The sequence below is a fragment of the Sinohyriopsis cumingii genome, chromosome 11 (assembly GCF_028554795.1).
Source record: "Sinohyriopsis cumingii isolate HCF-2022 chromosome 11, ASM2855479v2, whole genome shotgun sequence".
Classification (NCBI taxonomy): Eukaryota; Metazoa; Mollusca; class Bivalvia; order Unionida; family Unionidae; genus Sinohyriopsis; species Sinohyriopsis cumingii.
In genome coordinates, this window is record NC_142971.1 from 58,205,708 (window position 1) to 58,220,518 (window position 14,811).

The 14,811-nt window shown below is 38.9% G+C and overlaps 1 protein-coding gene across 2 annotated transcripts in view; it reads left to right on the plus strand.

The window, feature by feature from the left end:
• The first annotated feature begins 217 nt into the window (after nt 1-217).
• The window catches only part of LOC149788519 (uncharacterized), an 82,380-nt gene continuing 67,786 nt past the window's right edge, over nt 218-14,811 (plus strand). Inside the window, exon 1 of one of the 2 annotated variants that reach the window (XM_089974524.1) lies at nt 218-383. In XM_089974524.1, coding sequence (XP_089830650.1) covers nt 290-383 — 94 coding nt within the window. In that variant the 5' untranslated portion in view covers nt 218-289. The remainder of the gene's footprint in view (nt 384-14,811) is intronic. The other variant, XM_089974525.1, reaches the window with a different exon arrangement.

Genomic DNA, 14,811 nt, shown 5'->3' on the forward strand with positions numbered 1-14,811 from the left:
TTCCAATCTCAAAATGTTTTCTTGCTCCCTACGCTGGATTCCTTGTCCCTTCATAGACCCTTTTTGTGATGAAGATCCATATTGATATACTGGCTACCTACATATATTCACTTGCGTTTATCCTCCCATGGAGTGAAACTTGAAATTTTGTATTTACCCCATCAGGATCCCCAAACAGCTGGTGGCAAGCGAGATAACTCTATTGTGTATTACGTGTACCTATTTTACTGGGAGGACTTGTATTGCACACTCAGTCAGTTGACCTACAAAACGAAGAGAAGTACGCAAAATGGCTTCAAGTGAAACACAAAAAACTGCAGAGGGAGAAAGGATTGTTGTTATTGCAGTGGATGGTAGCGAGCAAGCAAGATATGCATTCGACTGTAAGTACAATAATGAAAGTCAGTGTAACGATAGGTCAACGTGTTGCTTCACGGTCAAGTGTCTACGGCCGTGTAACACGTTCGTTTCATGGTATGTGACATAGAATGGGAAGAGAGGAAACTTGTACAATGATAATGCATTTGCACTGCTGGTAGTGTCAAGATTGCATTATAGTAATTATAAATAAGGGAAAGCTATTTTAATTAATTGCCACTAAAATTAACAATCTTGTTTTTTACAAGTATTTTTTATTTTGTTTTATTAGTTTCTAAAGCTTCATGGTAGTTCAGTTGGTGGAGCGCTACACTTGTAACTGAAGGGATTCATGTTTAATACCTATCAACCAGTGTCAACTGCATCGGTGTGCTGAGTTTTCATTTTGTCGGCTATGCTATAGCCAATAGTGTGTTAAATGTACGGTTAAGCCAACTACAGAACAAACCAGGTGCGCCAGCGGAATTATTTTCAATGGTGGGTGGGGTGGGGGCAGACATGTAGTGGTCAGCAATTGAGTTTTACTGAAGAAGGCCCGAACAGTTTGGCTGTGAAATGGGGAGAAATGCCTATCCCCTCTCCTCTTGCCCCTATGTAAGGGCGCCCATGGAACAACCCCAGTAGTACTAAGACCAAAACGTTATCATTCATTTTCTAACCGACCAGTTCAACATGTATATCAATACCGATATATTCGATACACGCCCATAGCAGTACTAGCTGTGACCATTTTGTTTGGAATGCATGACCACAATGGTGAGAATTTGTGCACGTTTATAGGGGTTGTTCTGATATGTTTTGAAATTTGTCATTTTTAAGTGAAGCTAAGAAACAAACACCTGATGACAGTTATAACTATTTGTTACCTAACAGCATTTACTATCATGTACTCTAGTACTACCTGTACTTGGAATTCATTACAATATAAAGGTTTATGCTGTATTCAGTCGAAGTCGTATGTCAAAATTAAGTAGTGTAATGTGCATTATTTATTTCAAGTGAAATATTACCAAGTCCAACATGATGGAAATAACTGATTCTGCCAAATATAGATACATCTACTGGTAATTTTATTGCCAAATATAGATACATATACTGGTAATTTATTGCCAAATATATATACATGTACTGGTAATTTTATTGCCAAATATAGATACATGTACTGGTAATTTTATTGCCAAATATAGATACATATACTGGTAATTTTATTGCCAAATATAGACGCATCTGTTGGCAATTTTTTTATGCCAAATATACATACATCTACTGGTAATTTTATTGCCAAATATCCCAGAGATAAGCCTGACATAAATGGGTCATCTGAATATGAATCGATATTCGGAGAGTTGTAAACATCTGGAGAGTCATTAGGGCCTATCTAGGTACACTAGCATGTTCGGTTAGATGTTATACAAAAGGTAAGCGTTGGGTTATCAACCAACAGGTCATCTTTCTCCGTATCAAGTTTTACTGCGTCACATGCCTACGTGTACAAAAGCATGGATTGTTTGTCACAGTTTTTCAAACACTGCTCTGATGTAAAAATGTTTACAATAAAGCTCAGTGATATTTAACACAAGCAATGTTCTTCTACATTGGCTACTGATAGTTTGCACGTAAATAGTGTGATTACATTTTGTTGTTGAAATCTAGATTCGTTAGTCAGAGACACAGGCAATCTTCAATGGGGTTTTACAATAGCTACCCACCCCAAAATGCCCACACCTGCTTCTGTTGCATGGGACTTGATTCTCCACATCATAAACTGGTTGAATAAGGGGGTGGGGGAGGGTAGTTGCCGATGCCAAGCAGGAGCCCAAAATTTTCATCCGACGGCGGCATTTCTTGATACGTCATTCGACTAACAAGACCACTTGCTAAATTGCTATCTTTCCTTCTTGATAGAGATAAGAAAGCGACCATTTAATTTTCGGGTGGAAGGTGGTGTTAAATTTTATTTCACAGAGCCCTTTTTCTTTTCATCTAACTAGATATAATTATTTATTGATTAATGTAATGGATTATTTTATTTATTTTGGTTGCTATAAATTAAAACATGATTTTTGTTTTCAAGCTATTTGAGAGCCATAAATTTAAGTTAAAAAAATATCCTAACCAGTGCTCTCCCCCTTTACCGAAAATAAATGCCCATGCGAGAAATTCTCATCCATGCAACAGCTGAACCCACAGACGGTTCCGTCTAGTGTCATTTCGCAAGAGTATACCTTATGGGTGGGGAACATTGTTATCACAATAGCAGAAATGCATTTATAAAAGTTTGTCGGTAACACTGGTCAACAGTGAAATCATTACTGACTTGAAAAGGCCCTAATCTGTAGTATTTTGGTGTGCCGAACACGAATATAACCGTGAAAAATTTGTATTGGCTCTAGTTTTGAAGATATTCATATACCTCATTTTCTATGTTTCGCTGTGTAAATTTCTCCAGTAGGACTGCAGCAACATCCGGAATAATGATGTAACATTGCATAATACCATCATGCTCACATCATCCACAGTTGATTGCATCATTTTCTGATGCAATGCAATACTAATGCCATGCGGCTGCTGAAGTAAGTTGACGTCAGCAGTGTACTATACATGTGTAGGCCTATTATACTAATGCCAGGCGGCTGCTGAAGCTGACGTAAGCAGTGTACTATATAAAGCCCAATCAGATAGGTTCAGCATTTAAAATATTTTAGACGTTGTGCGAGACAGTTCAAGCTACTGTTACATAAAACTTATTATTTTATCCATTTACGTACAATAAAGAACAGTAATGCCTCGAAAGTGTGTTAATACCGCGGACAATTTTTGCTATATTTGTGGGGAAGTGACATTTGCCAACCAGAAGAAAAGTATCAATTCTCAAGTGAAGAAGGCATATCATCTTTACTTCGGATGCAAGGTTGGTGACCAAGACAAGCCTTGGGCTCCGCATATATGCTGTGCTACATGTACAACACAGCTTTCACAGTGGTTGAATTGCAAAAGGTCATCAATGCCGTTTGCAGTCCCAGTGGTGTGGAGAGAGCCAAGCAACCACCTAAATGACTGTTACTTCTGCTTGGTTCCTCCTCTTTCCGGCGGAATAACGAAGCGAAAGAAGTCGAGAATAGTCTACCCAAACATTCCGTCTGCATTGAGACCAGTTCCACATGGTGAGGGACTTCCTATTCCAGAACCTCCAGCAGAATATTCTCTTGATTCATCTGACGAAGACAAAGGTGAGTCGACCTGTTCTTCTCCTGGTCCATCAGCATGCAGTGATCCAGATTTTCACTGTGGTGCATCATCAACCCCACACAGAATAACACAGGAAGAACTAAATGACCTGATTCGTGATTTGGACTTATCAAAGAACAAGGCAGAATTGCTAGGATCAAGACTCCAACAATGGAATCTTCTAGAAGAAGATGTCACAATTACTGCATATCGAAAGCGCCACCAGCAATTGGAGCCTTTCTTCAGAAAGGAAAGTAATCTGATATTCTGTTCCGATATTGAGGGCCTCATGAATGCTTTAAAAATCACTCATGACCCACAAGAATGGAGACTATTTGTGGACTCTTCGAAACTGAGTCTCAAGGCTGTGCTTTTGCACAATGGAAACATTCTTCCATCTATTCCAGTAGCGTATGCTGTCCACATGAAAGAGACATACGATAACTTAAGGCAGCTACTGAATTCCATTGAGTATAACAAGTACAGCTGGCACCTCTGTGGTGATTTGAAGGTAGTTGCCCTTTTAATGGGACTGCAGCAAGGATATACAAAATACATGTGTTTCTTATGCGAGTGGGATAGCCGAGCAAGGGAAATGCACTACATGAGGAAGGAATGGACTCACAGGCAGAATGTAGCCATTGGAGAGAAGAATATCCAACACCCAGCTCTGGTTGAGGCTCAGAAAATCTTGCTACCACCCCTTCACATCAAACTAGGTTTGATGAAGAACTTCGTGAAAGCCATTGACCGGACTTTGCCAGCATTCCGATACCTGCATGAAAAATTCCCTCGACTCAGCGAAGCAAAGATTAAAGAGGGAGTTTTTGTGGGTCCTCAGATTCGAGAGCTTTTCAAAGATGACCGGTTCAACAACTTGCTGGAAGGTGACGCGAAACAAGCATGGAATGCTTTTCGCCTAGTTTCTACAAACTTCCTCGGAAATGTTAGGGCAGAAAACTATAAGGAACTAGTAGAAGACATGTTGATGAAGTATAAGAAACTTGGCTGCAATATGTCTCTAAAGATTCACTTCCTTCATTCCCATTTGGATTTCTTTCCTAGCAACTGTGGTATTGTTAGTGATGAACACGGCAAACGTTTTCATCAAGATATCGCAACAATGGAACAAAGATACCAGGGAAAATGGTCCACTACAATGCTGGCTGACTACTGCTGGACACTCCTCAGAGATGCTCCCGAACAGCTGTAGAAGAGACAGGCGAAGAAATCTAAGATGTAGTCAATGACTTGATTTTTTATAGGTAGGCTATTACAGTTGACCTTTTACTATTGGAATGCATTTCGGTATGTAAACATTAATTTCTTGCAGATTACAAAAAAACTAGAGCCAATTTTGCAATTTGACTGTCATATTCGTGTTCAGCACATAAAAATTGATAAGAATTGACTAATTTTATTTCAGTAACATGACTTTTGTAAAAATTTGTTGTCCAGTGTAATGGTATATGCCAGCTGAAAATTTACCCGGGATGATCGGGTTTTCACCACCGTCACTATGTCATTGAGATAAACTTCAGTTTACATTTTAGATATTGCTTTTAAGATCAGTACAGACTCATTTTTGTACAGTGCGGTTCTAGAGTTAACCAATATCGCTCAAAGATACGTTTCTCTCAGATGATGTAATCAATTCCGCCTTTCCATAATGTACGCGACTTAAAGTATGCCTGTATGCGCTTTGCTTTGAGTGTTCATAAAAGATTGCCTTTACAGTGCATTGTCAAACATGTCAGTTTTCAAAACCTTATCATAATGGGGCAGTGGAAGTTTACCATCAGCCACAGGTTTACATCCTTTTAATTTGACAGTGCCCGGTTTGCATTTCATGCCTTGATCAGTATCGTCGCTTTCTCCATGCATTTCACCAGTAGAATGACCCTTCACCAGAGGGCATACCTTTAAAGTGTCCACTTACGGTGGAAGACGTTCTTTGAGGGTGTATCAACTTCCTGTTTATGAGAAAGACTTTTTAAAATGTGAACTAAAGTTTTTGATGATGAGAAAATGAACGCGGTTTATGTAACAGATTTAAAATCTGTATTATAAATTTGGTAATTCTTTTTGCCTTTATCTTTTATTTTGTTTTATATACCTTTCAAAGATCGCGAAGAGCTTAATATTGCGTAATTTTTCTTGCAGGATAAAATGTTTGTTTACTTCGAAGGGTGTATTTTTCAAATTTATTTTGTCTGCCTCATTTTACCTTTAAATTTCTGCAAATTACCTCGTCACTATAACCATGAATGTGCTGACGTGTCGTTAAACCCAATACATACATACATACATACATACATACGGAGGTGGTGATGTGTGATCCCCCCCCCCCCCACACACACACTCCTTATGGTTTTTAATTATCGTTATCTAAGAGATGATCGACCACGGTGTTATTTCTCGGATCGAGTAAACAGTAAAACAACATACGAAATTATGGGATGGAATAACAATGAGCAGATTTATAGAATATAATAACACGAGCCCCCTTACATAAATTGTTGTTGTTGTTGTGGGGTATAACGCCATTTTTCAGCACACAGTAGGCTATGCATGGCGGCCAGTATTAATGGTGGAGGAAGAACCCAGGAAAACCCCGAGAAGAACCACCGACCCACGAGAAGCTACTGGCAAGCTTTCTCACATACCCACATTGGCCGAATCCTGGACTCAACCCACGCAGACAGAGGTGAGATGGCAGTGATCCTTAACGGAGAGCACCTTAGACCACTCGGCCACTTCCTTACATAAAAGACAACGAATTAATGAACTAAATAAACAAAGTGAAATCAAGCATGACATGTGAATAATTCACTTTCTCTCAGAAAAACGGAGCTACAAAGTTATGCCAAATACAATTAGCCGTTCTGATATTCTGACAGAACAAATTTCATCATATGTCGAGTGACTGATCGAACTCAGATTGTCGGCATGACAGCATCACCTGGTATTTTCGGTCCAGTACAAATAACTGCTGGTGCCAGGTCGGCGTTTCCATGCTTTTCTCATCTCTCTCACTTTAGCCACTTCGGGTCATCAGCCTTTTGGTTGTAGGTAGAGCTCTATGTCCACTGTGCAGTCAGGTATAGAGTTAGTCTGCCCTTAAAATATAAATATATAGTTTCGAACCTAAAGACGTTTAAGGTTTCTTCTGTTCGTGGGATCAACTAATAGTCCCACTCTTCTGCGTCCGATGTCTATCGACATTCAGCAGAACTAGCTGTGTTGATTTCGATGCCTAATACACACTCACAGCCACATTAATAGTGAATTTATGTCTTTTTAGCTGTTCTTGTATTACTAGTAAGGCCATGACATAATCAAACATCACAGGTACAGTTACTGCCCTACTCTAGCTATAAATTTACTAGCTAAACTGTGCCAGTGGAACGCTTTCCTCGATTCCAAGTTGAAGACAATTCACAACTTAATTACACACGAATTAATAAGCTTCATCCCTTGTCTTAACTACGCGATTCGTTGACATATTTTCAGATATAGACAAATCAATTATCAACATAAATAATACAAATAATTTAAGACCTAGCATACATATTCACAGTTTATATCAAAAGTAATGTATAAAATCTTACACTAAATGATTTCCATTACAGACAAAACAACTGAATTCGAACTCATTCATATAACGAAATATTGTATGGCATTCTTACAATGCACAAATCGTAAAACATACACAATTATTTTGAATTCGAGAAAAATGGTGGTATGAATTTAAAATGAATGACTAAAACAAATAATTACAGACCTACAGCAATGTATGTAATCGAGACTAACCTTGCCGTCACTAGCCCTCGCTCGCTTATCATCAGATAATTCCCTCTATCTCTTGTCTGGATCCAGTTCTCTAAAAGTTTTAGATCGCCATGTCCCTTGGGCGATTTATTTAACAAGAACAGTACTTTCTATTGATCGCTGAGACCATCAGATTTTCCCTTTTGGCAGAATAACGCTGACTGCCTAATATCGCGAGGGAGATTGCTTATAAACCATAAATTCCGTCTGGGAACAGACATATCCACTTTTAGCCTAGCAAGTCCGAATTATATCACTCCGATAGAAGTCAGAATAATCATCTGTAGTATGCCTTTATTAATAACTATTCTGGAAAATATAATTTATGACAAATGTTTCAAATGGCCCACGGCTTACTAAAATTTTCGTTGGTTCGTCTCAACTCTTGTCGGTGGCCTAGTGGTTAGAGCGTCCGCCTCGGATGCTGGAGGGCGTGGGTTCGATTCCCGGCAGAGTCATACCAAAAACTTACAAAAATGGTACTAACAGTTGCCTCGCTTGGTGTTCAGCATTAAAAGGATAGTGTTAGGACTGGTCGGCATGATATCAGTATAATGCGACTAGGTGGGACATCATGCTACATGTCTGTGGCATGATGCCCCAGTGCTAGACGTCACTATAAACTGCCACGCTCCATACATCTTAGCGATATGACTGTTGTTGTTGTTGTAGGGTTTAACGCCATTTTTCAGCACGCGATAGGCTATACATGGCGGCCAGTATTAATGGTGGAGGAAGAACCCAGGAAAACCCCGGAAAGAACCTCCGACCCACGAGAAGCTACTGGCAAGCTTTCTCACATGTCCACATTAGTCGAATCCGAGACTCGAACCAACGCAGACAGAGGTGAGATGGCAGTGATCCGTAACGAAGAGCGCTTTAGACCACTCGGCCACTCGGGGCCCCGCGATATGACTGAAAAATTGTTAAAGCTACGTTAAAAATCCAAATCTCTCTCTCTCTCTCTCTCTCTCTCTCTCTCTCTCTCTCTCTCTCAACTCGTCATTTTACTGCTATTGACCCGGCGTTTAGGATTGCACTGTGTCTAGCTCTTACCGTTAATCGAGTGACCCTTAATTAAAATTAAATTTATGCCTCAAGCAGAACAGATTCCATCCCTCGCAGTCAACAATTTATGGCGAGTCTAACCCATACCTGATGTGTACGTATCATGCAGACCACGACAATTCTACATAAATTATTTTAAAAATTTTTGCACCATTATACATACATACATATATGATTCACTTTCAAATTTGCGAAAGCTTTATTTCCATTGGTTAATTCAAATTTCACCAGAAAACGACCTCTAAGAGGTCGCTGTCAGTTCTGCACGTAGGACAGTGTCGATCAGATTTTAACTGGATTGTAGGTTCTGTACTTTTCGCGGCGATTCACGTCACCTGACTCACTGATTTTTATACACGGCCGATTAGTTTCGCCAGCAAATTGACAGCAACAACACGAGACGACTGACCGAGGTCACTTCTTAGTCGGCCGTCCATGTATGACGACAGTTATCCACATATGCCCTGGGAGGCTTACATGTGCGAAATATTAGCTCAGTTTTAGGTCAGTTGACAACGGCAAAAGAATTTCGTCACCAGTGGGAAAAAGTTGAAGCTTACGCCTTTCAAATACTATCACTGTTTTAAGTAAATTGCAGAGTATCAGAGCAAGGATGTCTCTAGGTCGGTAGAGATGCAGTATAAACATTCGTCCATTTTTTTTGTTCGAAGCCATTCAGATTAGTTTTACAAGTCATAAATTTCCTATAACAATGTTAGTCATCCGCCCGCCATCGTAGCATGACAAAAAGGACGTTTGTTTTTGTAGGGTTTAGCATCATTTTCAGCACAGGATAGCTGTTCATGTCGTCCAGTATAACTGGTGGAGGAAGAACCACCGACTCATGATAAGCTACTTGCAAGCATTCTTACGTACAAACATTAGCCGAGCCTGAGACTCGAAACCGCGCAGACGAGAGGTGAGATGGCAGTGATTCGGACCGGTGGGCGTTTCAGGCCACGCCGCCACTCGCCCCCCCCCCCCCCCCAGTACGGTAGTTCCAAAGTAATCCAGGATAAAGCATTGTTAATCCAGCTTGACACGAATTAAGTTGAAAATCCATTCCTAAAGTTAATGTCAAAGTTATATAGTTGGGGTTGTTGGGTACATAATTATGTAATAATGAGACCTGCGTTTTCCAAAATGCTTTGAGCATAGCTATGTACCAGCAAAGGAGACAAGATGTGGCATCTACAGAATTTCAAGTCGGTTTATTCTTAGGACAGACCTTCCACTTTGTCCTTTTGTAAGCGTGAAAAAATGTAATCCTTTTGAGACTGATTTTGTAAATGAGGAAGACGATAACAACGTGTAGTATTTCGGTCGTATCAAATTTTTCCCAACTGCTGGTGTTATTCACGTACTTTGTACCATTAGTTTTCCCCTGATTCATACCATTTGACATTTGATAGCATATTTATATAAATAATTGAGGAATTTGCAAAATTTAAATTCCTTTTAGGCCGGTACGTCCTATTTACCATATTACTGTTTATAAAATAACGAAGTGACTATTTCATTTTATTCCTATTGGTTGGCCGTGGTATATGATATTCATTTTCGAGGAACGAGTCTGCCAGAGTACCGGGTATTCCGAAGTCACCTATGACGGAAGGCGTTCTAAAAAGAACTCAGTGAAATTCTTGGAATATTTTTTGAGAGGCTCGACTGTAAACAGTGTAACGTACAATGGGCCACAAATGTCTATGCCTTGTTACTCACTGTGCGCCCTATTCTTAGAAGAAAGAATTATCAACAGAAACCCAAAATGTCTAAATCTAACTCCTGTATCACCACCAAAACGAGAAAGAAAAAATGCTCAAAAAGTAGACTGGGACTATATCTGTGGCTACTGAACCGGGGAAAAAAACCCAATTGAGATCTGAATATTATGTGACTAAATTATTTATGGCCAATTTTAGTCAAAGTTTTGTGTTTGCATATCACACCTAATGTAACTTTAGACAGAATAATTTTTGAATTTTCTTATATTTACTTTGTATTGTATGTTGGCTTATCTCGATAATTATGTTTATAGTTCGTAACTGACCTTTGTCCAAAATCAAATTGATGATCTACCTGACTAGTGCCATTTATTTTTTAAACAACGTAATACATAGCCAATATTTCTCTGATTATAGATTAAATATTCAGGTAAGTATTAGTGGACGTAAACAAAGTCTATAACATTAGATTATCACTTCGTAATTCCTGATCTTGTTGACAATTTAGGATATTTGGAAAGGAAACTGACCTAAATCCTGGGTCTGTTATTTTTTTCTTAGCGTAGTCATTAAGGTTGTTTGCTTCAGATTTGTTCATTTCTGCCTTAACATCCGAAGTGGAATCAGTCTTATTGACGTTTTCCGTTTTTAATTTAGTCGTATTTATACATTCAAATTATTATTCTCTGGAATTACAAAGTGCTCAATAATATTTTCGGACTAAATCATTGTTTTCGAATATTTGTGAATTCATTCAAGGGCCTTTTGGATTATATTATTGTGTTAAATCAAGACTATTGATACATCGCCACTTTCCAGGCCATTGGCAAATGAGCACATTCGAGACTACAGGCACATCATCACATTCAGTATTGGAAATAATTCGGATCACCACTGGAATTCATTTAGAATTCTATACATATGGACTTCGGATAGAACTTTTTAGGACTAAATGGATTTATTTCAAAATACTGGGTTCTTCTTAAATCTTGACTTTGTATTATAGGGAAATGAATTATATGTTTAATGTTTTGCAAAACTTAATGGTTTTCGTTCTTTTCTATTACACTAAGACCATAGAGTCTCTTTTTTGTTGTTGTTGTAGGGTTTAACGCCATTTTTCGGCACAAGAAATGCTATACATGGTGGCCAGTATAAATTCTGGAGGAAGAACCCAGAAAACCCCCGGAAAGAACCATCGACCCACGAGAAGCTACTGGCAAGTTTTCTCACATACCCACATTGCTTCAAAACCCAAGACTCGAACCCACGTAGACAGAGGTGAGATGGCAATGATCCGTAACGGTGAGCGCTTCAGACCACTCGGCCAATCGGGTGCCCCCATAGACCATAACACATTGCAAACAAGGTGTGTGACCGCTCCCAGAAAGTGCATAGTGCTGGTGTTGTACAGGGTGCGCAGTTTTGGCCAAATGCTGTTGAGGTGCCAAAATTAAATTTGCTATATCTTCCTTAATATGAGGAATTATTCAGTGCAGTCAAAACCTGATTGTACTAGAAGATAATTTGTATCTGAAAATAGTTAGTGTTTGGTGGCTGTTATCTTTATATTCAGACAGCAACAACAAACACGGACTAATATTTGACCGTTATCAGAGCCTATCAGATAACGTTGTTATGCCAGTTAGTAGCATACTGCTGGGTACTTAACCTTATTTAAAAACTTTGCGTAAAAGACCTGGAACTGCATGAAAAGGCAGAAACTCTTATTCAAACCATTTTATCGCATGCTTAATCTTTATCAAGCATAGAAAAGTCATCACGTTTCGCTTGAATGACGCCATCTTTTAATTCTATAACTTGCACTTGACCTTATTCAATCAGTAACACTGCGCTGACTGATCTAATTATTAAGGGGGAATCAAGTGCGCCCACAGTGACCGTCGGTGGTATGGTATTAAAGTGAGAAATAACATTTTGAATGCTATTAAATACAACACATTTAATACAGATTTTCAAAATTAAAGTCATTATTTTTTATTAAGATCTTTGATTGCCCCAGTTACCATAGATCAATTAAATAATTATGATTTATGACATTTTTAATTTAAATTAAATGGCATGTTTGTAATTAACCCCAACCCCAGTAAACGGAAATTTTATTCTCGATGTCTAGAGAGACACATTTATGATTCGGAAGGAATTATAAGGGTTCATAAAATTTTCTTTATACTACTCATCTAAAAATCCACATTGAAACGAATCTCGTGGGTGTACCATTAATGGATCCCCAATAACGTTAGCGATTCTTGTGTTTAAGTAGTGCCAAAAAGAGGCAGTAATCTCGAAAACGACAGGTCTGTGGCAAGTACGATCTTCTAGCCGAGAAGTGTTAGCTAGATTAGAATGACCCGAGTGATCTGTCGCTTTGATTTCACCGAATCTATCAAAGGCAGTTGCCATAGAAACTCAACCGCTCCGTTGATGGCACTGTCGATGTAGGTTGTTGCGTCGTAATTAGTTACACAGGTCAATTTGTATTGAAACTAAGCTATGACCACCAAAATAAGTGTAAAGTCATGTAGCTCACCTCATCCTGGTTTGAAGAGTGGGGGTTTATGGGTAATAAAGTATTAGATGGGAATCAAAATCACTGAGAATCAAAATATTTTTTGACGAAGTTTGAGTAATTAATCTCTACATGATATTAAAAATAAAATTTGATTCGAGTATTTTGATTAGAATTTGGCTGATAGAATCTTATTGTAAAAAAAAAGCATGAGCTTGAACGAGGAAACATTATACCGAGTGACGAAAGTTCCTCAGATAACAGACGAGACCCGTTCCCGCACTGGACTACGTCGTTCAAGCTATAATTACACACCCCGTTCCCCACTTAACCCTTGCTCTCTTTGTCGCTGTTCCCGCCTATGATATCACTCGGTCATATAAATCTAATTTATGGTCATTTTACAACAGATGTACATATTCATTAATCCGTCGTTTAGTTTTGTGCCGGATCAAACTGAAGAAGCAGGCCCCAAAACGTAAGAATTGCCCGGGTAGACAAAATTACGCTCAAATTCGGACTGCGGGTAGTTACGAAGGCATGGTAGTAGTGTCGGGAACTATTAGTGTCATTTATTTTCTCCAATTTTTTAATATATTCTAAAACCATTCATATATTTTGTTCACATTTTGGATGAATCATAAAATTAAGACGACTCATTCGACGACATGCTTAACAAGTCTTTTGAACTGGGGTCAAGCTTATGCGTTTATTCGCTGATTTTCTAAACACATAGTTGTAAACACACACAGGCAAACAAGACAAGATAACAGACAAAAATAGTGTTATTCACATTTGCGTAGTCTTAATATGTAAACGCAAATAACATGGGCCATAACACCCCAAACCAGCAAGTGTTTTGACGCACAGAAAAGTTCTTCCCTTGCTCCATGTCACACCAAGTACTGCTGGTTTTACCTATCACCTTACTTATCAGGTGGATTTTGGGGTGGGGATGGGGCAGATGTCTCTGTAAAGTCTGTGACTTTAAATTTCTCCAGACTGCACTGGCTTGGTATTAGGACACCCTATCAATCAACTTTAACGATTGGCCGAAAGAACATTGTTTCGCCAGCAACATCAATATTGTCAAAATCGTTGCATGAAACAATCATTTTTTGACTAGTTTGATAGAAACTAACTCGACATGGTACTACAGGCAGATTAACAAACAAATAAATTGTTTTGCCCTGTAGGACGGACAGACAAACAACACATCAATCTTACGAATCCCATCAAACCTAGCCTTGCAGTGTTGCCGCCAAAGGAAGATAAAACGGGTTTTAAGATTTCACTAGCATTAGAGATTGAGTTATAGATGGAGAAGATGCAGTGTCGTTGCTGTTAGCTCTCTTCGTCATTTTCCAGAAGAACTTGTCGGATGTCTGTTAATCTTCTAGGAAGATTGCCCTGAAACTTTTCACACACATACACACACATTCACCCCAATGTCTAGTTAGTTCTGACTTACTATGGTGTTGCTTAGTCATCCAGCATGGCCGCCACGTCAGCAGACTTGAAAATCTTGTTACTCATTCTGAACGGATGGACGTATCAACACGGAGTTTGCTCTAAAAGAGTACGTATGTTATCTGCTTGGTCAGGAAATAAAATGTATCGTCTGACAACTAGTATGGGCGCCACATCAGCTCTCTTAAAATAGTATTATTGATATTCCTGAACAGAACATCATATCAACATTGGGTTCTCACCAGAAGAGTTCCTAACCTAATACATCTAGTTTGCTCCAAATGAAAACGGTTTTGCTCGGACATGCATTATGGCCGCTATCGTGAAACTCTTTTATGGCTACTTGTCTTAAATAGGTGGACATACAGAATAAAATTGAGCTTACCTTAAATGTGTCCGCTACACTAATCAGCTTGAAAATCTTGTCGCTTCTACTTCTAAAAAGAAAGTAATCACGACATGGTGTTTTCACCAGAACGTGTATCATTCTCTAGTTGGTCCGAATGGAAAAAGAAGTCCATTTGACTTTTAATACGGCCACCGTGGCCGCCATCGCAACTCCTTAAGAATTTAAGGTGACAT